We start from the raw sequence: 27,355 nt of genomic DNA, 5'->3' as shown, positions 1-27,355 counted from the left end.
ATATTTTTATTTTTTTATTTTAGCAAGACAGTGATAATGCTAATATGTCACCACAATCTCCAGTATCATCTGAGGTACAAGTTCTGTTTTTATATGTGTTTACTTAGGTTTCTTCCTTGTTTATTCTCTTTAATCTCATCATTCTTTTTCTTTTAAACAATATAATTTATTCACCCATATTAAGAAATCCACAGTAGTTTAATTTGTACACACCTAGCCTATAAAAAATTCTAAGAACACCATCTTTTGTACAAATATTTATAGTAATAGTATTACCTGAATTACTTATTGGAAAATGCCTATAGAGCATAGACTTCACTTTATAAAATTCTTATGTTTTATAATTCATCTATATTTTCAAATAAATGTTAAGAACAACTTTGCAATTTTATATTTGAAAGAAGTACTTCAGCATTGTGCAATGGCCTTTGGTTTTTCTCGTAACCAATTAGGTCTGAAAGCAATGCAAGAGAAACTTCCTTTTTCCACGAGAAACTTCCCTGTGGTGGGTTGTTCCTATCGACAGGAGGGTACACCTTTCTTGTCATCTTAGACCTAAGGGGGAGCATGGGGAGAAGGGTGGATGAAAGTCAAGATTTGTGAGATCTAACCCAAATACTCTGGTGGCTTGAATGACCAATTCTTCTAATTTAGTTAGACCCATTACTTTACAACAGGAGATAAATTTAAAATATTCGAAACAGTATCTTTTCTACTTCAGATTATTTAGTGTTCTAAAAGTGTGTTGGCATTAGTAAAGAAATGATTATGTATTCACTTGGTGAATTCAGAACTTCGTCTAAATGTTTGGAACATCCATATTCATCATGTAACTTTGGTTAATGACATAGATAGTATTTCATTTTATATAAGTGGTATTAATTTTTTTTTAAAGCCAGGATCATTTATCTTTTGTTTTGGGTGAGTTGCATTATAAAACTTTTTTTTTTTTAAAGATTTTGTTTATTTATTTGACAGACAGAGGTCACAAGTAGGCCAAGAGGCTAGCAGAGAGAGAAGGAAGCAGGCTCCCCGTGGAGCAGAGAGCCTGATGCGGGGCTCAATCCCAGGACCCTGGGATCATGACCTGAGCTGAAGGCAGAGGCTTTAACCCACTGAGCCACCCAGGCACCCCGCATTATAAAACTTTTAAATGTTTTTGGTATTAGCTTTATAAACATGTCTAAATTATGTATATGGCAAGTAAAATGGTTTGGATTCTTTTAAAAAGTAATTTAAATTAGGATATCCTAAAATTAGTCTTTGTCACATGATCTTGTTAATCCTTTCTTTTACTTTCAATTATAATAAATGTAAGCATATCAGTTACTAGTTCCCTAGTTTCCTTATGATTTTATCATCTCTGCTCATGAGGAGAGTATTAGCGCCATTTTTCTCAAATAAATTATATTGCTTTTATAATACATTTTGCTTGCATTTGGGTAAGTCAGATTTTGGGGAATTTGTAACACTTTAACCAAAATAATGAAGATAAACTATGAGCTTGTGGATGAGTAGGGTGATGAAAATGTGCTTTGGTGGCTCAACTAACATTCAACTTGAACTGCGTATAACATGTTAATCAACAGAAGATTTAGAGAATCAACAAAATTTTGATTACTTCCATTTCATCTGTGAAAGACAATGGTAAAAACAATTAGTATAGTACTATACTATTTTTTATTATTATTTTATTTATTATTATCTTTTTAAATTTCAAGTAGGCTGCATGCACAACATAGGGCTTAAACTTACATGCTCCACTGACTGAGCCACCCAGACACCCCTATACTGTTTAGTCTTTTTTTAAGTAGGCTCCATGCCCAGCATAGAACACACTGCAGGGTCTGAACTCATAACCCTGACATCAAGACCTGAGATACAATCAAGAGTCAGACACTTAACTGACTGAGCCACCCAGGCATTCCTAGTACTATACTATTAACAAAGTGCTTGCCTATACACTTGAACCTGAAGTAGTCCCATGAGCTGGTATTATCCTCGTGATTTTATAGCTAAAGAGATTGGTAACCTTTCCCAAAGACCCCAATCAATAAATGGAAGACAAGTGACTGAAACCCATACTCTAGCTGCTACATAGTTATTGCAAGCATTAAATAAGATACAGCTGAAATTATGTTTTCTTATCACTGTACAATTTCCAAAGTGCTTTCTTTTAGTTATCTGAGTTAATCTTCACAACAAACACTCCATCTTAAATATGGAGAAAGTCACAGAGAAATTAATTTTTTTAAAAAGATTTTATTTATTTATTTGAGATAGAGCACAAGCAGGGGTCAGAGGGAGAGGGAGAAGCAGAATCCCCACTGAGCAGGGAGCTTGATATAGGGCTTGATCCCAGGACCTGAAGATCATGACCTGAGCCCAAGGCAGATGCCAAACTGACAGAACCAGCCAGGTACCCTGAGAAATTGAATGTTTTGCTCAAAAGTTAGCCTAAGCTTTCTAATTCCAAGCTCAGATTTTAAAAATATACTATTTCTTTCCATAGCACACCACACCATTGTGTGAAAGTATTTCGAAACAATTTATTCAAATAGAAGAGATGATAATTTATCATGTTAGTGTCACCTATTAGTATGAATGTGCAGGTTTGCCTCATATTATCTACTAAATGTCAAGTCCATAGTAGATAACTGAGTGAATGTTGCTAAATTCACTTATTTTTTCACTGAAGTTTATTTCACTTTGTGGAAGCTTTGATCTCATTTTTCATTCAAAAAATAATACCTTTTTATTTATTTATTTATTTAGTTAGTTAGTTAGTTAAGATTTTATTTATTTATTTGAGAGAAAGAACAAAGGAGAGTGAGAGAGAGAGCACAAGCAGGGGGAGGGGCAGAGGAAGAAGCAGGGTGCCTGCTGAGCAGGGAGCCCCATGTGGGGCTCCATCCCATGATCCTGGGATCATGACCTGATCTGAAGGCAGATGCTTAACTGATTGAGCCACCCAGATACCCCCAGTACCTATTTTGTATAATTCAGTAATTTTCATTTTTTCTTATACTATGAGAGAGAAGTATTTAAAAGCTTACATAGTCAGATCAATTAGCAAATATTTGTAGACCTTTTAAAAGTGAAATGTGTAAGTTTGAATTGAAATGCAGTTTGCCTTTCTGTACTCCACTAATCATAGAAACAAATACTTCAAAGATTGGAATGGATATGAATAACTACCTTGGTTATTTTGAAAGAAAAGTGGTTTTCTTTTCTTTCTTTCTTTCTTTTTTTTTTTTTTTTTTTTTTAGGAATATGATAGAACCGATGGTTTTTCACATGGTCCTTTTGGCTTGAAGCCTAGATCAGGTAAGTATATATTCTGCAAATAAAATTTTTTGGTTATATATGAAACTAGAGTTTTCCAGCTTAAGTGGGATTGATTCCATAGTTTTAAGTACACATAGATTCTTTCCCCTCTCCTAAAAGTAATTTTCTCTTAACCTTATTTGTCTTTCCAATTCCCATTCCCCATTTCTTTCTTCCTCTTTACCTTCAAGCTCCTGAAACCTCAGCTTTTTGCCTTAGATATACTGCAGTCTTATTTCTACTCTACTGTGACTGCTATTAGAATGACCACTCTGCCAGCAGACCAAACACTGTTTGAAATTATAGCACTCCATTATATTGTGGTTTTAAAAAGGGATCTTTTCGCATTTGGCAAGCCCAAAAGAAAATGGATCCATGTTACTTGGCAAGGTATTGAATTATAGTTTTTATTCCTGAATAACTGTATTGACCTTCAAGAATAATTTCCTTTTTCTTTAAAGATAATAAAGGCTGATATATGTTCAATAATAATTTTAACCTGGAGCATAAGTTTCTAATAACATATGTTTAAATACAAACATGTATAGGTGGTAGAAATCGTTACACTTGTCTTCCCTGTTGCTTTCAATTGTGCAGATAAGTAGATTTCAATTATATTCCATAAAAATATTTAGAATGTATTAATAAGTAATACTGTTTTATGTAGTTTTGTACTGATTCTTTTTTATCATGCCTCTTTTCCCACCGCTGGTTGAGTCTTCCTATTAGCCTTGTGATAAGCTAGGAAATTTCTGTTTTTATAGCTTTTAGCCGCTCATCTCGCCAGGAGTATGGGGCAGCAGATCCAGGATTTACAATGAGAAGAAAGATGGAACATCTGCGGGAAGAACGAGAGCAAATACGACAACTTCGCAATGTAAGTGAGCTTGACCTTACAGATCTGCTTTGTAGAAATGGGTTTAACTTGGGAAATTAGCAAGATACCTGAATTTTTTTGCAAGGTTTTAAAAATTTTGGATTATATAACGATTAGTAATATAAATATGTAGCGTATGTATTTACATAGAGTATCTGTGATTTATACCCATTTCTTTACAGAATCTCGAGTCCAGGTTAAAAGTAATTTTGCCTGATGACATTGGAGCTGCACTGATGGATGGGGTTGTTCTTTGCCATTTAGCCAATCACATAAGGCCACGCTCTGTAGCTAGTATTCATGTGCCATCACCAGCAGTGGTAAGTTTTATCTACAGTTTGTTAGTTCTCTAAAGGAAGATAGAGCTTCTTGAGACTATCTTTAAATAATATACCTCAATAAATTTAATTTTTATATTGATAAATTTCTATATAAGTATGCTTGTAATATTTCTTCTTCCTCTTAACGTTGCAGCCTAAACTGAGCATGGCAAAATGTCGAAGAAATGTAGAAAATTTTCTTGATGCTTGTAAAAAGTTGGGTGTATCACAGGTAACTATTATTTTTCTAACAAAATTGTCACTTAAATGTTACTTTGTTGGGTGCATACTGGACTTTTTCTTCACAATTGGATGAATCATGCTTTCTGAACATGAAAATGAATATGTTCCCTTGGTGCATTTTACTGAGCTCCAGCTTTGACCATAGCAGCTATCAAATGAATGTGTTTAAGCTGCTTTTAAAGGCATTTATAAAACAGCTACATGTATGGAAAAGTTCTGTAATCGTACGTATCATTGAGTAAACATGACATAGTGGCTGTATTAAAACTTGATTATGATGTAATTGGTACTTTCATTTTTCCTGCTGAGACACATTTGGACTCCTTTGTAAATCCATTGGTAGACTTTGATGGGAAGATCTGCGTGCAGTGTTAATTGTGTTTTATTTATTTATTTAATTTTAAAAAAGATGTTATTTATTTATTTGAGATAGAGCCAGAGAGAGAGCACAAACAGGGCGGGAGGGCAGAGGGAGAGGGAGAAGCAGACTCTCCACTGAGTAGGGAGCCCAACGTGGGGCTCCATCCCAGGACCCCAGGGTCATGACCTGAGCCAACGGCAGACAACCGTCTGAGTCACCTAAGTGCCCTTGTTAACTGCATTTTAAGCTTTATTTAAGATGTCAAATTGGAAATCTTAGTAACACATGATATCTCATGAGACAACCTTTGTCTGAAATTTGTAGGAATTGGCTTATGTTTCACATAATAGTGGCAGTATTATAAAATTAACAAAGCGATATTGTAAATGTATAATGAAAACTAATAATTAAAATATTGCTTTTTTAGAAAACATTTTAGGCCTAACATCAAGATGATTGACTGTTGAGAGGACATGTTGTTGTTAACAGATCACAATATAGTTATGTTTTTTTCCCTTTTTTTATTTTTAAAAATTTACTCTTATTGAGATATAATTGACATATAATGTTGTATAACTTTATTATACATTGTGTTGGTTTGATACTTTAATCTTGAGTTGTGCTGGGTTAGCTCTTTTTACCTGTGTCATCATAATCTGGTCTACAGATTCCACTTTGACCTCTTTCCTCAAGTGAATAAATATAATTTATTTAGAGAGAATCAGTTGAATTACAGTGTAATTTGGAAATTACACGCTGTTCTCCTCTAATTACATCTCTGTGTGTGACATGATATTTTAATGTATTTTTTTTTTAAGATTGTATTTATTATTTATTTGAAAGAGCGAGAGCAGGAGAGAGATTGAGCAGGGGGAGGAGCAGAGGGAGAGGGAGAAGCAGACTTCCCACTGAGCAGGGAGCCTGATGTGTCTTGATCCCAGGATACTGAGATCATGACCTGAGCTAAAGGCAGATGTCCAACCGACTGACGCACTCAGGTGCCCCTGACATGATGTTTGAAAAATTTAATTCTTTTTATTGGAATTAAAGAAAAATTTTTTGAAGATTTTATATATTTGTCAGAGAGAGAGAGCACACACAAGCAGAGGGAGAAGCAGGCTCCCTTCTGAGCAGGGATCTGGCTGCTGGACTTGATCCCAGGTCTCTGGGATCATAACCTGAGCCGAAGGCAGATGCTTAACCAACTGAACCACCAGGCATCCCTAAGAAATTTAATTCTTAAATATTTTTATGTTAGCTCTTTCTTTTTTGTACTCAATCTCTTATCGAGAAAACAAAAATTAGAAAGGTTTGTTTTCTAGTTGTGTTATATTCATTGCAGTATATTCATTTTTCTGTTTTACCATTTTTTTTTTTAGAGAATCTTTTTTTTTTTAAGATTTATTTGACAGACAGAGATCACAAGTAGGCAGAGAGGCAGGCTGGGGTGGGGGCAGACTCCCCGCTGAGCAGAGATCTCGATGCGGGGCTCGATTCTAGGACCCCGAGATCATGACCTGAGCCAAAAGCAGAGGCTTAACTCACTGAGCCACCCAGGTGCCCCTCTGTTTTAACATTTTTAAGAGTTTTGGGGGGCATTCTCGATAAACATTCATTGAATGAATGCACATTTTAAAAATGAGGAAACTGAGGCAAGGGAAGTTAGAGAACTTGTCCAAGGTCATATCTTTAATAAACAGTGAAGTCAAGCTGTGAATCCAGGTGGTCTAACTTCAGAACATATCCTCTAATGTGGATATTCTCTATTTCTGTTCTTTTACATGAAAGAAAAGACATTGCAACAAACTCCAGATACCTTCTTGGTACCATAGGCAAGGGGGATCAGTTAGGAAGATCTTATGAAAACTATTCTACTTAGCATAATCTAATCTCTCTTTAGCTTCCTTTAGGGAAGGGCTAGTGCCCCACTGAGGCTTACCATAAGAGGCAGTATGAAACAACCAGTTATCAACTCCCATTTTCAAAATTCTCCAGCTGCTGGCAGTGGGGGAAGAGTTTAATAGTTAGCTTCAATTTGTTTCCCTAACTTAGAAATGGTAATATAGAGTTAGTTGTTTCATTTAGGTTTTTTTCATTTTAAGATTTTTTAAATTTTTATTTTTCAAAACTTTTTTGAGGTATAATTGACATATAGAAAAGGTGTACAATTTGTTAAGTTTTGACATGCATAGACCGTGAAATCATCACCATAGTCAAGATAATGAACATGTTCATTACTCCCAAAACTTTCCTTATGTCCCTTTGCAATCTTTTTTTCCCCAGATAACCACTAATCTGTCTTCTGTTATTATAGTTTAGTTTGCATTTTCTATCTAGAGTTGTATTTATGTTGTATATAAATGGAATGATAAAATATGTGTGATTGTTTTCTGGCTTTTCTTCAGCCAGTATAACTGTTTTTAAGACTCATCGATGTTGTTGCATGTATAAATAAGTCATTCCTTTTTATTGCTGAGCAGTATTTCATTGTATGAATATACGACAATTTGTTGATCCATTGATCTGTTGATAGCCATTTGAATTGTTTCCAGTTTTAGGGGACCACTTAAACAAATAAGACAGCTATGAACATTTATATACAAGTCTTTAGATATATACATTCCTTTTTTTTTTTTTTTAAGATTTTATTTATTTGATAGACAGAGATCACAAGTAGGCAGAGAGGCAAGCAGACAGAGAGGGGGAAACAGGCTCCCTGCTGAGCAAAGAGCCCTATGTAGGGCTTGATCCCAGGACCCTGAGACCATGACCTGAGCCGAAGGCAGAGGCTTAACCCACTGAGCCACCCAGGCGCCCCCAGATATATGCATTCTTTAATTTGGAGTAGATATCCAGGAGTGGAAAGATGGGAACGGATGGTAGTTGTATACTTAACATTATAAGAAAGTACAAAACTGTTTCCCAAAGTGGTTGTACCATTTTATATTCCTATCACCACTGTATGAGTTCTAGTTCCTCTACATTTTCAACCAGTATTTAATATAGTCAGTGTTGTTGTTTTCTTTTTTAATTTTTGTTGTTCTAATAGGTATGTACTGGTTTGTCAGTGTGGTTTTAATTTGCATTTCCTTGAAGACTAATGATGTTGATCATCTTTTCAAGAGCTTATTTGCCATTTGTATGACTTGTTCTATATGACGTGTTCTAATCTTTTGTCTGTTTTTTAATTGGGTTGTTTTCTTCTCATTGAGTTTGAGATTTCTCTGCAAAGAAGGGACAAAGTCCTTTATCAGATGTATGAATTACAAATATTGTAGCATAAGTCTTTGGCTTGTCTTTTCATTTTCATTATAATATCTTTCTTTTTTAAAAAGATTTTATTTATTTATTTGACAGATAGAGATACAGCAAGAGTAGGAACAGAGCAGGGGGAGTGGGAGAGGGAAAGCAGGCTTCCCGCCAAGCAGGGAGCCCGATGTGGGGCTCAATCCCAGAACCCTGGGATCACGACCTGAGCCAAAGGCAGATGCTTAATGACTGAGCCACCCAGGCACCCCTATAATATCTTTCAAACAGTAGAAGTTATATATTTTTTGAAGTAAAATATATCATTTTTTAAAATTTTGCTTTTTGTTTCAAACCAAAAAAATCCTTGCATAACTCAGGGTCACAAAAATTTTCTCCTATGTTTATTTCTAGAAGTTTTATAATCTTTTTTTTTTTAAAGATTTATTTATTTTTTGATAGAGTGAGAGAGAGCATGAAGGGGTGGGAGAGCAAGTAGTAGACTGCCTGCACGTAGGGACCCTAATGTGGGTCTCGATCCCAAGACCCCCAGATCATGACCTGAGCTGAAGGCAGATGCTTAACTGACTGATCCACCCAGGTGCCTCTAGAAGTTTTATAATCTTAAGTTTTATATTTAGGTCTATGATCAAATTTTAGTTGTGTTTGTATGATATGGGTAGTAATCCTCCTTTTTTACACCTGAGATTGGGCACACACATTGATTTTTTTTTTAAACATTATTACTGAAATATAATTAACATACTGTAAAACTCACTGATTTAAACTATATAGTTCAGTGGTTTGTAGTATAGTCACAGAGTTGGGCAAGAGTCACAACAATCTAAGTTTAGAATATTCTTTTTCTTCCAAGTTTTTATTTAAATTCCAGTCAGTTAACATACAGTGTAATATTAGTTTCAGGTGTAGTATTTAGTGATTCATCACTTACATATAATACCCAGTGCTTATCGCATGTGCCCTCCTTAATACCAGTCCCCCTGTCCACCTCCTTTCCAGCAGCCCTTAATGTGTTCTTTATAGTTAAGAGTCAGTTTTATGTTTTGCCCTTCTCTTTTTCCCCTTTGTTCATCTGTTATGTGTCTTAAATTCCATATATAAGTGAAACCATATGGTATTTGTCTTTCTATGCCTGACTTATTTTGCTTACTATGATACTCACTAGATCCATCTATGTCCTTGCAAATGGCAAGATTTCATTCTTTTTTATGATTAATATTCCATTGTGTATACCACTTTTTTATTCATTCATCAGTGGATGGACATTCAGACTGTCCATAATTTGGCTATTGTTGATAATGCTGCTATAAATATCAGGGTGCATGTATCCCTTCAAATCATTATTTTTGTATCCTTTGGGTAAATATCTAGTAGTGCAGTTGGTGGATTGTAAGATAGTACTATTTTTAACTTTTTATTTATTTTTTAAATTTTATTTTATTTTTTCAGTGTTCCAAGATTCATTGTTTATGCACCACACCCAAGATTCATTGTTTATGCACCATGTAGCTCCATGCAATCTATGCCCTCCTTAATACCCACCACCAAGCTCACCCATACCTCTACCCCCTCCCTTCCAAAACCCTCAATTTGTTTCTCAGAGTCCACAGTCTCTCATGCTTCATCTCCCCCTCCAATTCTCCCTCTTCATTTTCCCCTTCCTTTTCCTAATGTCTTCCATGTTATTCCTTATGCTCCACAAGTAAGTGAAACCATATGGTAATTGACTTTCTCTGCTTGACTTATTTCACTCAGCATAATCTCCTCCAGTCCCATCCATGATGATACAAAAGTTGGGTATTCATCCTTTCTGATGGAGGCGTAATATGGACCATATCTTCTTTATCCATTCATCTTTTGAAGGGCATCTTGGCTTTTTCCACAGTTTGGTGATTGTGGCCATTGCTGTTCTAAACACTGGGGTACGGATGGCCCTTCTTTTCACTACATCTGTATCTTTGGGGTAAATACCCAGTAGCGCAATTGCAAGGTCATAGGGTAGCTCTATTTTTAAATTTTTAAGGAATCTCCACACTGTTTTCCAAAATGGCTGCACCAACTTTCATTCCCACCAACAGTGTAAGAGGGTTCCCCTTTCTCCACATCCTCTCCAGCACTTGTTATTTACTGTCTTGTTGATTTTGGCCATTCTGACTGGTGTAAGGTGGTATCTCAATGTGGTTTTGATTTGAATCTCCCTGATGGCTAATGATGATGAACATTTTTTCATGTGTCTGTTAGCCATTTGTATGTCTTCTTTGGAGAAGTGTCTGTTCATGTCTTCTGCTCATTTTTGACGTGATTATCTGTTTTTTGAGTGTTGAGTTTGAGGAGTTTTTTATAGATCTCGGATATCAGCCCTTTGTCTGTAGTGTCCTTTGTGAATATCTTCTCTCATTCCGTGCGTTGCCTCTTCGTTTTGTTGACTGTTTCCTTTGCTGTGCAGAAGCTTTTTATCTTGATGAAAAGATAACTTTTTGAGTAATCTCCATACTGTTTTCCAGAGTGGCTGCACCAGTTTGCATTCCCAGCAACAGTATAAGAGGGTTCCCCTTTCTTTACATCCTCACCAACATCTGTTGTATCCTGTATTGTTAATTTTAACTATTCTGACAGGTGTGAGGTCATATCTCATTGTGGTTTTAATTTGCATTTCCTTAATGATGAATGATTTCGAGCATCTTTTCATGTGTTTGTTAGCCATCTATCTTGATATCTTTGGAGAAATGTCTACTCATGTCTTCTGCCCTTTTTTTAACTGAATTACATTTTTGGGGGGTAAGTTTTGTAAGTTCTTTATAAATTTTGGATACCAACCTTTTATCAGATATGTCACCTGAAAATATCTTCTCCCATTTTGAAGGCTGCCTTTTGCTTTTGTTGTTTGTTTCCTTCACTCTTCAGAAGCTTTTTATCTTGATAAAGTGCCAATAGTTTATTTTTTCCTTTTGTTTCCCCTGCCTCAGGACACATATATGGTAGGAATTTGCTACAGCCAATGTCAAAGAGGTTACTGACTGTGTTCTCTAGGATTTTGATGGGTTCCTATGTCACATTTAGGTCTTTATTACATTTTGAACTTCTTTTTTCTGTTTGGGGTAAGAAAGTAGTCTCGTTTCATTCCTTTGCATGTTGCAGTCCAGTTTTCATAACACCATTTACTGAAGAGACTATCTTTTTTCCGTTGGATATTCTTTCCTGCTTTGTTGAAGATTAGTTGACCATATAATTGTAGGCCCTTTTCTGGGTTTTCTATTCTGTTCCATTGATCTATATTTCTGTTTTTGAGTATCATATTGTTTTGATTACTACAGGTTTGTAATATAACTTTAAGTCTGGAATGGTGATGCCTCTAGCTTTGCTTTTCTTTTTCAGGATTGCTTTGGTTATTTGGGGTCTTTTCTGGTTCCATACAAGTGTTAGGATTGTTTATTCTAGCTCTGAAAAATACTGGTGGTATTTTGATAGGGATTGCATTCAAGATGTAGATCGTTTTGGATGGTATGGACATTTTAACAGTATTTGTTCTTCTAGTCCATGAGCATGGACTGCTTTTCCATTTCTTGTGTCATATTCAAGTTCTTTCATCACTGTTTTATAGTTTACTTTGTCAAATGTTTTTTCTACACCTATTGACAGGATCATACAGTTCTTATCCTTTCTTTTATGAATGTGGTATGTCACATTGATTAATTTGCTAATATTGAACTACTCTTGCAACCCAAGGATAAATCCCATTTGATCCTGGTGAATGATTCTTTTAATGTACTGTTGGATTGATTTGCTAGTATTTTGTTGAGAATTTTTCATCAGGAATATTGGCTTGTAGTTCTCTTTTTATGTGAGTCTCAGTCTGGTTTTAGAATCAAGGTTAATGCTGGGTTTGGAGAATGATTTTGAAAGTTTTTTTAAAAAACTTTTTTGAAAGTTTTGAAAGAATAGGTATTAAGTCTTTAAATGTTTGTTAGAATTCGCCCGTGAGGCCAACCGGCCCAGGACTTTTATTTGTTGGGAGATTTTTGGTAACTGATTCAGTTTCTTTGGTGGTTAGTGGTTTGTTCAAGTGTTATAATTTTTCCTGTTTCAGTTTTGGTAGTTGATATATTTCTAAGAATTTATCCATTTATTCCAGATTACCCATTTTTTGAATATTATTTTTATAATATTCTTTTATAATTGTTTGTATTTTTGTGGTGTTGGTTGTGATTTCTTCTCTTTCTGATTTTATTTGTCTTTTCTCCTTTTTTTTTTTTTTTTAAAGATTTTATTTGTCAGAGAGAGAGAACAAGCAGAGGGAGTGGCAGGCAGAGGGAGAAGCAGACTCCCACTGAGTAGGGAGTCTGATGTAGGGCTCCATCCTAGGACCCTAGGATCATGACCTGAGCTGAAGGCAGACACTTAAACCCATTTAGCCACCCAGGTGCCCTGATGTCAATCTTTTTATACTTGTTCAGGCCTGATTTGTTACCTACTATATGATCTATTCTGGAGAATGTCCAGTGTGCACTTGAAAAGGATGTGTATTCTGCTGCTTTAGGATGAAATGTTCTGGATAAGTCCATCTGTTCCAGTGGGTCATTCAAAGGCATTTTCCCTTGTTGAGTTTCTGTTTAGATGGTGTGTCTATTGCTGTAAGTGGGGTGTTAAAGTTCCCTACTATTATTGTATTATTACCAATGAATTCCTCTATGTTTGTTATTGTTTTGTTTTGCCCCCAAGGTGGGAGCATAAATTTTTATAATTGTTAGATCTTGTTCGATAGACCCCTTTATTATGATATAGTGCCCTTCTTCATCTCATGTTACAGTCTTTGGTTTAAAATCTAGTTTTTCTGATGTAAGTATTGCTACTCCTGTTTTCTTTTCACATCCATTAGCATGGCCAGTGTTTCTCCATCCTCTCAATTTCAATCTGTAGGTGTCTTTAGGTTTAAAATGAGTCTCCTGTAGGCAGCATGTAGGTGGGTGTTGTCTTTTATCCATTATGACACCCTCTGTCTTTTGATTGGAGCTTTTAGTCCATTTACATTCACAGTAATTATTGATAGATATGAATTTAGTGCCATTTTATTACTTGTTTTATCATTGTTTCTGGAGATTTTCTCTGTTCCTTTCTTGTCTTAGTTGCATTTTGTCTTTTTTTCCTACTCAGAGAGTCCCCTTTAATATTTCTTGAAGAGCTGATTTAGTGGTCACCTACTCCTGGTTTTTGTTTTTCTTTTCTTTTTTTTTTTTTTTTTTTTTTAAGATCTTATTTATTTGACAGAGAGAGATCAGAAGTAGGCAGAGCAGCAGGCAGAGAGAGAAGGGGAAGCAGGCTCCCTGCTGAGCAGAGAGCCCGATGTGGGGCTCGATCCCAGGACCCTGAGATCATGACCTGAGCCGAAGGCAGAGGCTTAACCCACTGAGCCACCCAGGTGCCCCTGGTTTTTGTTTTTCTAGGAAACTCTATCTCTCCTTCAATTTTGATTGATATCCTTGCTGGATAGAGTATTCTTTGCTGCAGATTTTTCCCATTCAACACTTTGAATATATCATGTCACTTTCTTCTGGCCTGCCAAGTTTCTGTGGAAAGATCTTCTGCTAGTTTTGCCTTCCCTTATAAGTTAGGGACTTCATTTTTCTTGCTGATTTTAGGATTTTTATTTTATCTTTGTATTTCGCAAATTTAACTATGTTTCTCTTGGTGTTGGCTTGCTTTCATTGATTTTGTTAAAGGATTTTATTTATTTATCCTCCTGAGGGGTAGGTAGAAGGAGCAGAATAGAACCCCCAGCAGACTCCGCGCTGAGCATGGAGCCCAACGGGGGCTCAATCTCATGACACTGAGATAATGATCTGAGCTGAAATCAAGAGTTGGATGCTTCAGCTACCCAGACACCCCTGCTTTTGTTGATTTTGATAGGAGTTCTCTGTGCCTCCTGGATCTGTTTCCTTCCCCAGATTAGGGAAGTTTTCAGCTATAATTTACTCAAATCTTCTGCCCTCCTTTGCTCTCTTCTTCTTCTTAGACTCCTATGATATGATTGTTATTACATTTCATGGAGTCACCGAATTTCCTTAATATACTTTTGTGATCCAAGATTTTTCTTTTTACCTTATTTTGGTCAGCCTCATTATTTTCCTTAATTCTGTCTTATATATCACTTGTTTGTTCTTCTGCTCCTTCCATTTCATCCTCACCGGTTTTAAGCTCCTTTCCTCTGCGGTAAGGGTTTCTTTGATATCTTCTATGCTTTTCTCAAACCCAGCTAGTATCCTTATGATTGTTGCTTTATATTCTGGATCAGGCATATTACTTAATATCTGTTTCAATTAGATCCTTGGCCCTGACCTTTTCTTATTCATTCTTTTGTTTTTTAAAGATTTTCTTTTTTTATTTTAGATAGAGAGAACATATGAGAGAGAGAAAGAGAGATATCATGAAAGAGGGGAAGGGTAGAAGGAGAAGTAGACTTGAGCTGAGTAGGGAGCCCAGTTTGGGGATTGATCCCAGGACCCTGGGATCATGATCTGAGCCAAAGGCAGATGCTTAACCAGGTAAGCCACCCAGGTGCCCCTGTTCATTCTTTTGTGATGAATTCTTCCATCTTGGTATTTTGTCTAGGTCTCTTTTCTCTGTGTTAGGAAAGCCTATTATCTTTCCTATTTCGGAGATTAAAGGCTTTATGAAGCAGAAGTCCTATGTCCATGGCCTGGCTCTTGAGGAAGTGTCTCTGGTGTATGCTGCATGCAGTCTGCTATGTTATGGTTGCTTTATTCCCCAGATCAGTCCTCTGCAGGGTTTCTCCTTGCTTGTAGTGGGGAGTATGTTTGGACCTTGGCCAGAGTATGGCAAGTTTTAACTAGGTGTGTTCTGGTCTGCTTTTTAAAAGAGACCTGATTCTACTTCCACTAGAGCTGAAGCTTTGCAAAATTTTCTGATCAGTAGATATGGTGCATGTGGGGGTTTGTGTTGGTCTTCTGGGGAAGGGGCCTGTGCTGCTCTGGGTTCTTAGGCACACTTATCCTAGAAAAGCAGTACCAGAAGAACACATGGTAAGGGGGCTTGGTATAAACAATTTAGGCAGCCATTGTTGGCACTGTGCTGCTTACTGAGGTTAGTTTATGCTGTGGGGTGAGGACATGAAATGGCACCAGCCAGCTCCTTTGTCCCAAGAGAGGTGAGTTCTTGCTTGCTGCTGTCAGAGAAGCCCTCCCAGAAGAGTGAACAATTTCCCCTCATGTATCCTGGGTGTTTTTCAGATTGTTGTTTTCACACTGTATCTGGGTTGCTTGCCTTCCTGGAGCTGCACAGTGTACTTTGGACTCTATTCCAGCCAGGTCAGCTGAGTTTAAATCCTCCAAAGTGTAGGGGCCATATGTGGGGGTAAAGGGGAACCTGTGCTGGTCTTCTGGGGGAGGGTCTTACGGGGCTGTGATTGATGCATGTTTGACCGAGATAGGCAGATGTACCAGAGTGCAGGACTGTGGAGTTTGGAGCAAAGTGTGCTAAAGGGCCAGTGTCCTGGTTAGTTGCCCTCATCAGGTGTCTTAGCACCTATGCCGAAGGGCAGGGGAGGGAAATGATGCCTGTTTGCTCCTTTGTCCCTGGAGAGGCAATGTCACCTCTCCCAGATGTGCCCCAAGAAGGAGAACCACAGATTATACAGTCTGCCCTTGGGTTAGCTGCTTGTAAACTCTACATTAGCACGGCAGCCCCTCAGGCCTTTATACCAGCCATGCCACAGACCTGTAAAACTCCAGTATTTGTCCCACTGATTGCAAGAAGTCCCAAAAATCGGCCCCTCTCCTTCTCCCTGTCGGTGGCTTCAGGGAAGTGTTTTCCTTGTGTGATCCCCTTTGTGCTCCTCACGCCCTTTCTCTCTCTCTCACACAAAAAAGAGCATACTTTATACACTTCAACTTCCTCATCTGTGGCACTCTTGCACTTGTGGGAGGCAGGCAGGAGGGAAAACCTGGAATGACCCTGGGGCCAGGACTGGGATTCCCCTGCTGGATTAGTTGGCCACCTTAGAACACATATTTCCCTTATCACCCTCATTGTCAACTTAATATTTGTAGACTCTCTTGTGATGTTACTTCTCTTATTCTTGATATTGGTAAATTGTGTAGTTCCTCTTTTTTTTGCTGATTAACCTAGCTAGAGGTTGATGAATTTTTTTTTTTTAAGATTTTATTTATTTATTTGACAGACAGAGATCACAAGTAGGCAGAGAAGCAGGCAGAGAGAGAGGAGGAAGCAGGTTCCCTGCTGAACAGAGAACCCAATGCGGGGCTCGATCCCAGGACCCTGAGATCATGACCTGAGCTGAAGGCAGGGGCTTTAACCCACTGAGCCACTCAGGCGCCCCGAGGTTTATGAATTTTTAGAAATTTTCTCAGTGAACTAATGTTTGGTTTCACTGATTTTTGTTTGTTTGTTTGGTTTTTTCTGGGTTTTATTTTATTGTTTTCCTCTCTCAACTTCATTTGTTCTTTCTTCCTGCTTTCCATTGGTTTAATTTGTTCTTTTTCTGTGTTCTAAGGTGGAAGCTGAGGTCATTGATTTGAAACCTTATTTTCTTTTTTAACATTTCAGTGGTTATTTGAATAAGTAGGCATAACATTAGGAGGGCAACAAATATTATTGTGAAAACAGAGATAAGAAGATAACTTTTGAAAATGCTTCTGATAAATGGGATATTACTAGTAGTATTTGGTGAATGGTTTATGGGAATAACTAGGAAAGAAAAGATTATTATGAACAAAAGATGGAGCGCCTGGGTGGCTCAGTGGGTTGGGCATCTGCCTTTGGCTCAGGTCATGATCCCAGGGTCCTGGGATCGAGCCCTTCTTTGGGCTTCCTGCTCAGCGGGGAGCCTGCTTCTCCCTCTCCCACTGCCCCTGCTTGTGTTCCCTCTCTCACTGTCTCTCTATCAAATAAATAAATAAAATCTTTTAAAAAAAGAAAAAAAGATTATTATGATTCCCAGGTTTATGGTGAGAGAGATTGAATAGTGTATTACTAACTGAGGTGTAGAATGTAAGAGGAAAATTTAATTTAGTGATGGGACAATTCTGTTTTGGACACATTGATTTCGATGTTTACTGAACATCCATTTGGCTATTTCACGTTCAGATTTGTATCCAGAGCTCAGTAGAGAGATCATGGCAGGAAAGAAAGATTTGAAAGACATCAGGGTAGACGATATAGTTGTTACCATTTGGAAATAGGAACCCAGTCTTGCCAAGGCTTCCCATGTTTTAAGAAACAGTGGATTTAGGGGCACCTGGGTGTCTTAGTTGGTTAGGCATGTGTCTTTGGCTCAGATCATGAATGATTTATGTGTCTCCCTCTCCCTCTGCCTGTTGCTTCCCCTACTTGTGCTTGCTTGCTCTCTTTCTCAAGTAACGAAAATAAAATCTTAAAAAAAAAAACAGTGGATTAAAAAATATATATATAATGTTTTGGGGTGCCTGGGTGGCTCAGTCAGTTAAACATCCGACTCTTGATTTCAGCTCAGGTCATGATTTCAAGCCTGAGATCGAGTCCTGCATGAGGATCCCTGTTCAGTGGGGAGTCTGTTTGGGATTCTTTCTCTCCTTTTCCCTCTGCCTCCCCACTCTCTCAAATAAATAAATAAAATCTTTTTTTTTTTTTTTAAGATTTTATTTCTTTATTTGACAGTGAGAGATCACAAGTAGGCAGAGAGGCAGGCAGAGAGAGAGGGGAAAGCAGGCTCCCTACTGAGCAGAGAGCCCAGATGTGGGACTTGATCCCAGGACCCTGAGATCATGACCTGAGCCGAAGGCAGAGGCTTAACCCACTGAGCCACCCAGGTGCCCCATAAATAAATAAGATCTTTAAAAATATATAATGTTTCTAGATTTGTAAAATACTATGCTGTCCAAGTATAATACAGTTATAAACGAGGTGGGACCTGTAGATGGTCTGTTTGCCATTCACTCTATCCATTACTAGCTTATTTTCCTGAGATGAATGGGTGTCCCACCTGAAGCAGTTGACTGCATTGTTTCCTCAGAAATGGCTACCAGATTTATTTGACGATAGGCAAATGCATGAAACCCTTCAGTTAACCCTTGCAGTTTTGATAAAGCTTTGATAATACCAAAGAGAGGATATAGTATAAAAGAGAAGAGATGAAGACAGAACCCTTGAAAACATTAAGAATGTTAGAAGAGGGGTGCCTGGCTGGCTTCTTTGGTAGAGAATGTGGCACTTGATCCTGGAGCCGTGAGTTTGAGCCCCACGTTGGGAGTAGACATTACTTACAAAAAAGAAAAAAAAAAGAACGTTAGAGTAGGATCATTGAAGGCTAATGAGCACCTAATGCAAAGTTGCTTTAAACCTTTCTTACAGAATTATGAAAATCAAAGGACATGTAATGTGCTTATAATAGGTAGCTGTTACTTATCAAATTCTAGATTACTGGAACTAAGAAGCAACAAAACATCACTAGCAGCTGGAGGGAAGTAACCTTAAGATAAAAAAGTACTGAATCTCTTCATATGGATACCATGGAACCTCAGAACTGGTACAATGAATGAACTAGAGCAGCCAATTTTGTACAGGACTGAGGAGTTTACAAAGCACTTCTACCACCAGACTATTCACTTCGTTTCTCACACAGTCCTGACCTCAGGATAAAGAAACTGAGTCTCAGGGAATTTTATTACTTTTAGTACGTCATATCGCATGGCCCTTAGGTGTCCTGGCTGGAAATATAGTGCTTTTTCTACTCCAACAGAAGAACTTAGGGAGGGGCACCTGGGTGGCTCAGTCCATTAAGCCACTGCCTTCGGCTCAGGTCATGATCCCAGTCCCAGGGTCCTGGAATCGAGTACTGCATCTGGATCCTTGCTCAGCAAGGAGCCTGCTTCTCTCTCTGCTCAGCAGGGAGCCCCACATCTGGGCTCTCTGCTCAGTAGGGAGCCTGCTTCCCCCTGACTCTCTGCTTGTGCTCTCTCTCTCTCTCTTTCTCTTTGACAAATAAATAAATAAAATCTTTTTTTAAAAAAAGAGAGAGCTTAGGGAACATCTAGCATGACTCTCACTTTAAAATATTTGCTTATTATGTGGATCAGATAAGCCTCAGATCAAAATACAGCCTGTAAAATAGATTTCCATACCATTAAAACCTTTTGAAACAGCCATTTTAGAAGTAGAACAATGGGATATCTCACATCTGTTAGAATGGCTGTCAAAAAGACAAAATGTTGGTGAGGATGTGGAGCAAAGAGAACTCTAATACCCTGTTGGTGGGAATGTAAATTGGTATAGCCACTATGGAAAACCCTATGCAGGTTCCTCAAAAAAATAAAAATAGAAATGCTATCAGATCCAGCAATTCTACTTCTGAAAGTTTATCCAAAGAAAACAAAAATACCAATTCAAAGAAATATATACACCCCGGCAATCATTGTGGCGTTATTTACAATAGCCAGGATATTGAAGCAACCCAAGTGTCCATCGACTGATTAATGGATACAGATGTGACACACACACACACACAAACACACACACTGGAATAATACTCAGCCATAAAAAGAATGAAGTCTTGCCATTTGTGACATGGATGGACCTTGAGGAAACTATGATAAGCAAATTATGTCAGACAGAGAAAAACAAATCCTGTATGTTTTCACTTATATGTGGAGTCTAAAAAAACAAATTAAAAAAACAAAATGTACATTATACATACAGAGAATAGAATGGTGTTTGCTAGAGGAGAGTAGGTGAAATTAGGTGATAGAGGCTCAAGAGGTACAAACTTTCAGTCATAAGATAAATAAGTCATGGGAGTAATGTACCGCATAGTGACTATAGTCAGTGTTATTGTAGAATAAGCTTTGAGTTGCCAAGAGAGTAAATCCTAAAAGTTAACTTTGTATGGTAATGAATGGTACTAGACTTACTGTGATGATCATTTTGCATTATACCATATACATATTTCAAATCATTATGTTTTATACCTGAAACCAATATAATATGTGAATTACACCTCAATAAGACAATTTTTAAAATTAGAATTTAATTTAATTAGAATGGTGTACTGGGGCGCCTGGGTGGCTCAGTGGGTTAAGCCTGTGCCTTCACCTCAGGTCATGATCTCAGGGTCCTGGGATCGAGCCCCACATTGGGCTCTCTGCTCAGCGGGGAGCCTGTTTCCCCCTCTCTCTCTGCCTGCCTCTCTGCCTACTTGTGATCTCTCTCTCTGTCATATAAATAAATAAAAATCTTTTTAAAAAAATTAGAATGGTGTACTTTTTACTTGATGTTTTACAGGAAACGTTTTAAAAATCTAGTTCTGACTTGTTTAGGCTTTACTGCACTTTAAAAACCAGATGTTCTGATGTCATTTATTTTGTTTTTCAGGAAAGACTCTGTTTGCCTCATCACATTTTGGAAGAGAGAGGTCTTGTGAAAGTCGGTGTCACAGTTCAGGCTCTTCTTGAATTACCTACAACCAAGGCATCTCAGCTTTCTACAGCTTGATGTCACATTTCAAAATCTTGAGTGTATAGTTGCGTTTATTTGAAGTGATTTCAAATATCTCAAATTCATTATAAGAATCTCTAATCAAAAATAATTTAATTAGGTCAAGCCTTAGGTTTAAAAAAATCATGTTAAAACATAAAAATTAAATTTGAATTGCCCGAACTTCTTTTGGGGGAAACAGGATTAACTTAATATGAGTTTTTGATAAATTCAAATTCTCTTTTTACTAAGTCAGTTGATAACCTTGATTATTTTCAAAAACCAGATTGATACTAAATTTAAAATGTGGTTTCAATTTAATAATCATTTAGGTTTAATTTTTTATATCATAGCATACTAGTAAACACCTGGATGAGGTAATCATTTTTTTACCGATTTAAAACTATTCTATATTTGAGTTATTTAATACACTTCTAATTCTAGTTTATACACAGTTTCTTCAATCTTTGGTCTTAGTTTTCTAGAAAAAAATGAGTAGAAAATGCAGAACTCTGGCTTTATATTAAATTCTTTTAGTATTATAGGTTGGTGCCAAAATATTTTCAGTTGTACTGTAGATTGTTTACATGTGAAGTGCCTGTGTAATTGATGACTCTTATATAGTCTTAAGCATTTTTGCAATTTCTTTTTATGTATTAATGGAATCAATGGAACTTTAAAATATTTTAGTAGATTTTGTAAGGTCAGTAATATGTGAGGATTTAAATGTGCCTCACATTGTGACATTTGTGGTTTTTTATTTAGTCCATTGCAGTTTTCCTTAAATTGGTTATGTCATGTTGTCCCAAAAAAAAAAAAACAAAAAAAAAACCAATGTTAATATGCTTAATTTATGCTATTTAATTTTGCAAAACTTAATCATCTTTTAAAATGTATTATTTGAAGAGTATTTTATTTCTGTATTGAAAATGTTACACAAAGCAGTAAGGTTTTTGAGAAGTAGCAAAGTACTAATTATCAAGGACATTTTGATAAAACTGCCAAAGTTTGGGTTTATGTCTTGACTTTCAGTAACATTATGTGTGTATGCTGCCATTAATTTTATTCAGATTCAGAGAGCAGCAATTGCAGAATAGGTCTTTATTTAAAATCTGGCCCTCTGTGGATCCTGTAAATCTTATGATCCTCAATTAATAAGATGTTGAATTAAACACAGAACAATCTATAAATATTTTCATAAGTATACTATGTTCCAAAGTCCTTGTTTAATTTGGAGATGGATGCATTTATGTTGGTAGTAGTGCAAGAATTTTTCAAAAACATTACTGTAATGAATAACTCAGTTTGCTATAGAAGAACCTTAGTATAATTACTTTTGTAGTAGCCAAGCAAGTACCATATCTTAAATATGTGATTATTTGCACTTGTTACCTCTTAATATGGATGCAACTTATTAAAAGTGTTGGCCTGGGTATTTCAAAGGGCATATATAAAAGTTAAAAACTAGTGTGCCAAATGGTATAGTAAGGGTTGGTTTAGGAACAACTCAACTTTTTTTGATCGGTTGGCATGAAGCCATATAATTAAATTTTGGCATTAGAATATGGATGTGTTCTTTACATTCCCCAAGTGTGAAATTGGAGCTTTTAAAGAATTAAAGCTTCTTGTGACTATAAGGCTTAAAAATTAAATTATTAGTAATTTATTACTTTAAATATTTGAGCTAATTAGTTACTATTTTTCAGTTGGATCTTTAAAAAAAAAAAAAAAAAGAAACTTCATTGGCAAAATCAATCTCCCTAGTGAAAACTTGGGTAATAAAGGTAAGAAATGGCAAATAAATATCTTATTGTTGTAGAAATTTGACAGTGTTACAAATAAAGTGACCGGTAAAAGCTACAACAATCATCCATATGCCTTTCTTCATTATCATGCTGTAGAAGTCCTCTTATTAATCAACCTGGAAGTTATTTTACAAGTATTTTCCTGTTTCATATCATTGAAATATTAGTGAAATTATAGGCCACTTCCTTATTGCATTTCATTTACTTGTCAGTTATTACCTTAAAGGGAAAATACACCAGAACCGTACTGTAGCATTCTTTACTGCAAAGCAAAATTCCATTTAAGATGGGTCCATCTGAGGTCTATATCATGTTAGTTTATTTACTGTAGTGCCAGAAGGCAACACTGCCTCTAAATCAGTTTCTCAGCATAGTCCCCAAGGAAACATTTTACCAAGGCTCTTATGTATTTCTTTTATTAGTTTTTAAATAAGTATAAATTTTATTCTAGATGGTCCTTATGGTTGTTTTATATTTACTTCATCAATTATTGAGTTAAGAATGATTATAATTATTTGAATTGGATTTGTGATTTGAAGAGGGTTAAATAATCAAACTGAAATATTTTATTAGGCCCTAAAAAATGTAGTAGATAGCTACATCTGCTAAATTTTATTACTGTATGGCACAAGAAAGAAGTGATGTGTTGGTTATGTTAGAATTGAAATAAGAAGTAAAAATGCATTACCATTTGTTTAATAATGATCTCTACAGAATGCTAGTTTATTGACTTTTCTAAGTGAATTTTTTGAAGAATTCAGAAATCTTTGTATTGGTCACAGATCTATCATAATTGATTTTCTGATGCATTTAAAAATAAATGGAACACTAAATGTATATTACCGATGCAAACTGTGGATAAAGTTGAATGAAAAAATTAAAGTCTGAGATTTCTTTTCTCCCTCTCTATTTCTTCTCTCAACATCACAGCATCCATCTTTTGTAGGTATTTGGTAGCTTGTGTCTATGTTCTCTACTACTGAAAAATAGACTTCAAGAGGATATTCCACGTAAGTTGTTTAAGAGTCCAGATTATCTTTACATCATGTTATTTTCAGTAGATAATGTTTTCTTTAAAACACAATAATTTCCTAAGATATCTTCACAAAATAAATCACATTTGCATAAGTTAAACTCTTTATATATGTGTGTCAGATAAACCTTTACATAAGATAAAAGATAGGATAGGTCAAATCGTGATTATTTGTATTCTATAATACAAATTAGTGTGAGGCATATGATTGAATTACCCTTAAGAAATTTGATTAAAAAATAATCTTTCGGGGCACCTGGGTGGCTCAGTGGGTTAAGCCTCTGCCTTCGGCTCAGGTCATGATCTCAGGGTCCTGGGATCGAGTCCCGCATCGGGCTCTCTGCTCAGCGGGGAGCCTGCTTCCCTCTCTCTCTCTGCCTGCTTCTCTGCCTACTTGTGATCTCTCTCTGTCAAATAAATAAAGTCTTTAAAAAAAAAAAAATCTTTCATTTTCCAGTAATCCTAGTTGTTAAAAATTCCACATATTTTATTAAAATGACTACCATTATTCATAATTGTTACTCATCCTAAAAGTGGAAGGTTTTCAGGTAAATAACATTAAAGATTATATTGCCCCTGTTTTATAGTTACTCACCCTAAAGTCTCAGATTTAAAGAAGTACTTAAGTAAGTAAATATTTGGCATAAGTTGTTTGAAAAATACTCTAAGTTTATCATAGAATTTTGAATTGTCTGTATTCGTTTCAGTAAATTTTGATGTTGTACATGGAATGTACTTAGCTCATTCACTTCTAATGCAAAGAAATAACAATACTGTATAATTTATGAAGTAATAATTAAAATTATGCTACAGGACAGTGATTCTTATACTTTAATATGTGTATAGATCACCTAGTGACCTTATTGACCAAATATCAATTGATTCAACAGTTCAAGGATGGGTTCTAAGGTTTTCAGGAACCTATCTCAGCATCCAGAGTGCTCTGAGGGACTGGGATCCCTTTGATACATTGCTGTATATTGAATTAATTTGGAAATGCCTATAGATATCTTCTGGTCCTTAAGGCATAATGTCTCCTGTTTCTGCATTTTAAAATGACAGAAATCCCTATGCTTATTTTGTTTAAATAGCTTGGAATTTCCACAGTGTGTGTTTGTGTTTTATGCAAGGCTCCAGCGGTTTTACCAAAGTAGAGTCCTACTACATTGGAAAATTAGAGTTTTTAGAAGTTATGAGAATTCCAACATTAGTAGTTTAGGATGGGAAGTTGCTGATTGAATCATTTTAAAGTTATCATGATTTGTAAAAAGAAGATTCTTTAAAATGATCTTTTAAAAAATTTGAAGAAATTATTGTGAACTATTTTCTTTGATTCGCAAATATATAATTTTCATTACCCTGCCACTTTAGGATTAGAAAAAATTAATTCACTTTTACTGTATGCCATTAATATTCATCAAGTATCTACGTAAATAAGAGAGAAATTTATTAGGTGTGTACATATGCAAATGTATAAATAGAAATAGATTTTTCAGATAGCAAATTGAATTTTCTAGAACTTTGTTCAGGTAGCTCATTCACTTCTAATGCAAAGAAATAAAAAAGAATACTCTAAAATTTATGAAGTAATAATTAAAATTATGCTATAGGACAGTGATTCTTACACTTTAATATGCATATGGATCACCTAGCAACCTTATTGACCAAATACCAATTCATTCAACAGTTCGAGGATGGGCTTTGAGATTCTGCCTTTCTAAGAAACTCCTAAGTGATGCTGACCCTGCTGGTCGAGTGACCAGTTTTAGTAATAAGGCTTTATGGTTGTTCAAGCTTTATATTACTATCAGTTTATTATACAATGGTAGTTTGATATTTTAAGTGATGCTTTAAGGTCCTTATAATTGGTACTTAACATTTTTTAATAGGTCTCTCTTCTGAATTGTGTTCTACTTCATTAAGGACTTTGAGATTTTCTTTTATGACTTTATTTATTTTTTAAGTTATTATTTTAACTCCAGTTAGTTAACATATGGGATTATATTAGTTTCAGGTGTACAATATAGTGATTCAACAGTTCTATATATCACTTGATGCTTATCATGAAAAGTGCACTCCTTAATTCCCATCACCTATTTGACCCATTTCCCCAACCCCCCCCCTTCTTCTATGGTTTTTAAAGATGAGCTTTATGCTCTGATTAATATTACCTCATACTTTTATTTTCTTTTAAAAATCTATTTTAAACACACATGACCATGTAATTTTAAATTACATGAATAATAAGGCATGTATTCATAAAATCCAAACAAGTTAATATAATGTTAAATTAGCAAATATTAATGCATAACACTTCCCTTTTTTGGAGTGCTTAGGAAACCACCTGTTTGTTTTTCATGGTGTTGATGTTAGTCCATTCTCCTCTTGCTAGGCAGTAACTCCCCTTTTCATTTTAAGCTCAAAGCATACTCATTCTTTCAGGCTACCATGGTAAATATAAAATTTGAGCCGTATATAACACATTTAATTTTAAATATTTATAATTTTTTATCAGAGTTGACATTTTCAGTTATGGATTATATCCCCTCCAAACAGGTAAAGGTTTTTATTTATTTCATTCATTTTTTTATGGTAAATTGTATTGACTTAAAACAACTTAAACATTTGGAATCATTTATTTTAATGCCTTCCAAAGCATGTCTTATTGTCCATCAGAAAACAAATTAAAACCCAAGTTAGCCTGAGTTACCAACAGCAGCTGAATGTCTTCTGTGGGAAGATGACTCATTTACTCTGAAGAAAATATGGGAAGGTTAATAATTAAATATAAAGAAGGGAAAGAGAACAGAATCATGTGAAGCATTGAACTAGATGCTTTTTTATAAATGAATTATAAATAATGCAATTTATATATTTTTACTTATGTTTATCTCTCATTCATAATCTTTAAAATTTAATATTAGTATTAATAGAAGTTAGTATAATGCTGTAACCCAAATTATAAAATTGCACTTAATTGTATATAATCATGCTGATTAGTGAAGAAACATGTATGAAATATACATTTTTAATAAAATGTACAAATATACCAAATGTACAAATGTACCAATATACAAAATACTGTTATAATTTCTTGTTGTTTTGTACCACCAAAATTTCCAGGTTTTTACTGTATAAGGAATAGTTAATGTACAGTCTTAGATATAACCATAAAAGGTTTATTGCCATAAAAGATTTTAGAATTTGTGTATTGCCACTCTTCCATTCTTCCACAGGAAGTTCTGGCCTAGAATTATAGGATAGAGAGGCCAAAAATAAATCCATACCTGTATGGTCAATTAATCTGTGACAAAGAAGAAAGTACAATGGGGAAAAGACAGTCTTTTCCGTTAAGGAAAGATCAAAATTGATTAAAGACGTAAATGTGTGAGACATAAAACTATAAAACTCTGAAAAGGAAAAATAGTAATTTCTTGGACATTGGTCTTAGCAAGATCATTTATGAATGTGTCCCCTCAGACAAGGAAGACAAAACCAAAAATAAACTATTGGGACATCTGAATAAAAGGCTTTTCCACATTAAAGGAAATCATAAAACAAAAAGCAACCTATTGAGTGGAGCAGATATTTGCAAACAATATCTCCAATAAGGGGTTAATATCCAAAACATATGAAGAACTT

The 27,355-nt window shown here is 35.6% G+C and overlaps 1 protein-coding gene across 6 annotated transcripts in view; it reads left to right on the top strand.

Moving 5' to 3' along the window:
• The window catches only part of LRCH2 (leucine rich repeats and calponin homology domain containing 2), a gene marked incomplete at its 5' end in the record, with an annotated part of 95,270 nt that extends 72,685 nt beyond the window's left edge, over positions 1-22,585 (top strand). For 3 of the 6 annotated variants that reach the window (XM_080795396.1, XM_080795400.1, XM_080795398.1), the window contains 6 exons: positions 24-74; positions 3,270-3,327; positions 4,092-4,204; positions 4,387-4,524; positions 4,679-4,756; positions 20,774-22,585. In XM_080795396.1, the coding sequence (XP_080651522.1) occupies positions 24-74; positions 3,270-3,327; positions 4,092-4,204; positions 4,387-4,524; positions 4,679-4,756; positions 20,774-20,893 (558 nt within the window). In that variant the 3' untranslated portion in view covers positions 20,894-22,585. The remainder of the gene's footprint in view (positions 1-23; positions 75-3,269; positions 3,328-4,091; positions 4,205-4,386; positions 4,525-4,678; positions 4,757-20,773) is intronic. The other 3 variants (XM_080795401.1, XM_080795399.1, XM_080795397.1) reach the window with 1 other exon arrangement.
• Positions 22,586-27,355: the final 4,770 nt, after the last annotated feature.

Source organism: Martes martes (genome assembly GCF_963455335.1).
Source record: "Martes martes genome assembly, chromosome: X".
NCBI classification, from domain to species: Eukaryota; Metazoa; Chordata; class Mammalia; order Carnivora; family Mustelidae; genus Martes; species Martes martes.
This window is presented reverse-complemented; position numbering and strand designations above follow the sequence as displayed.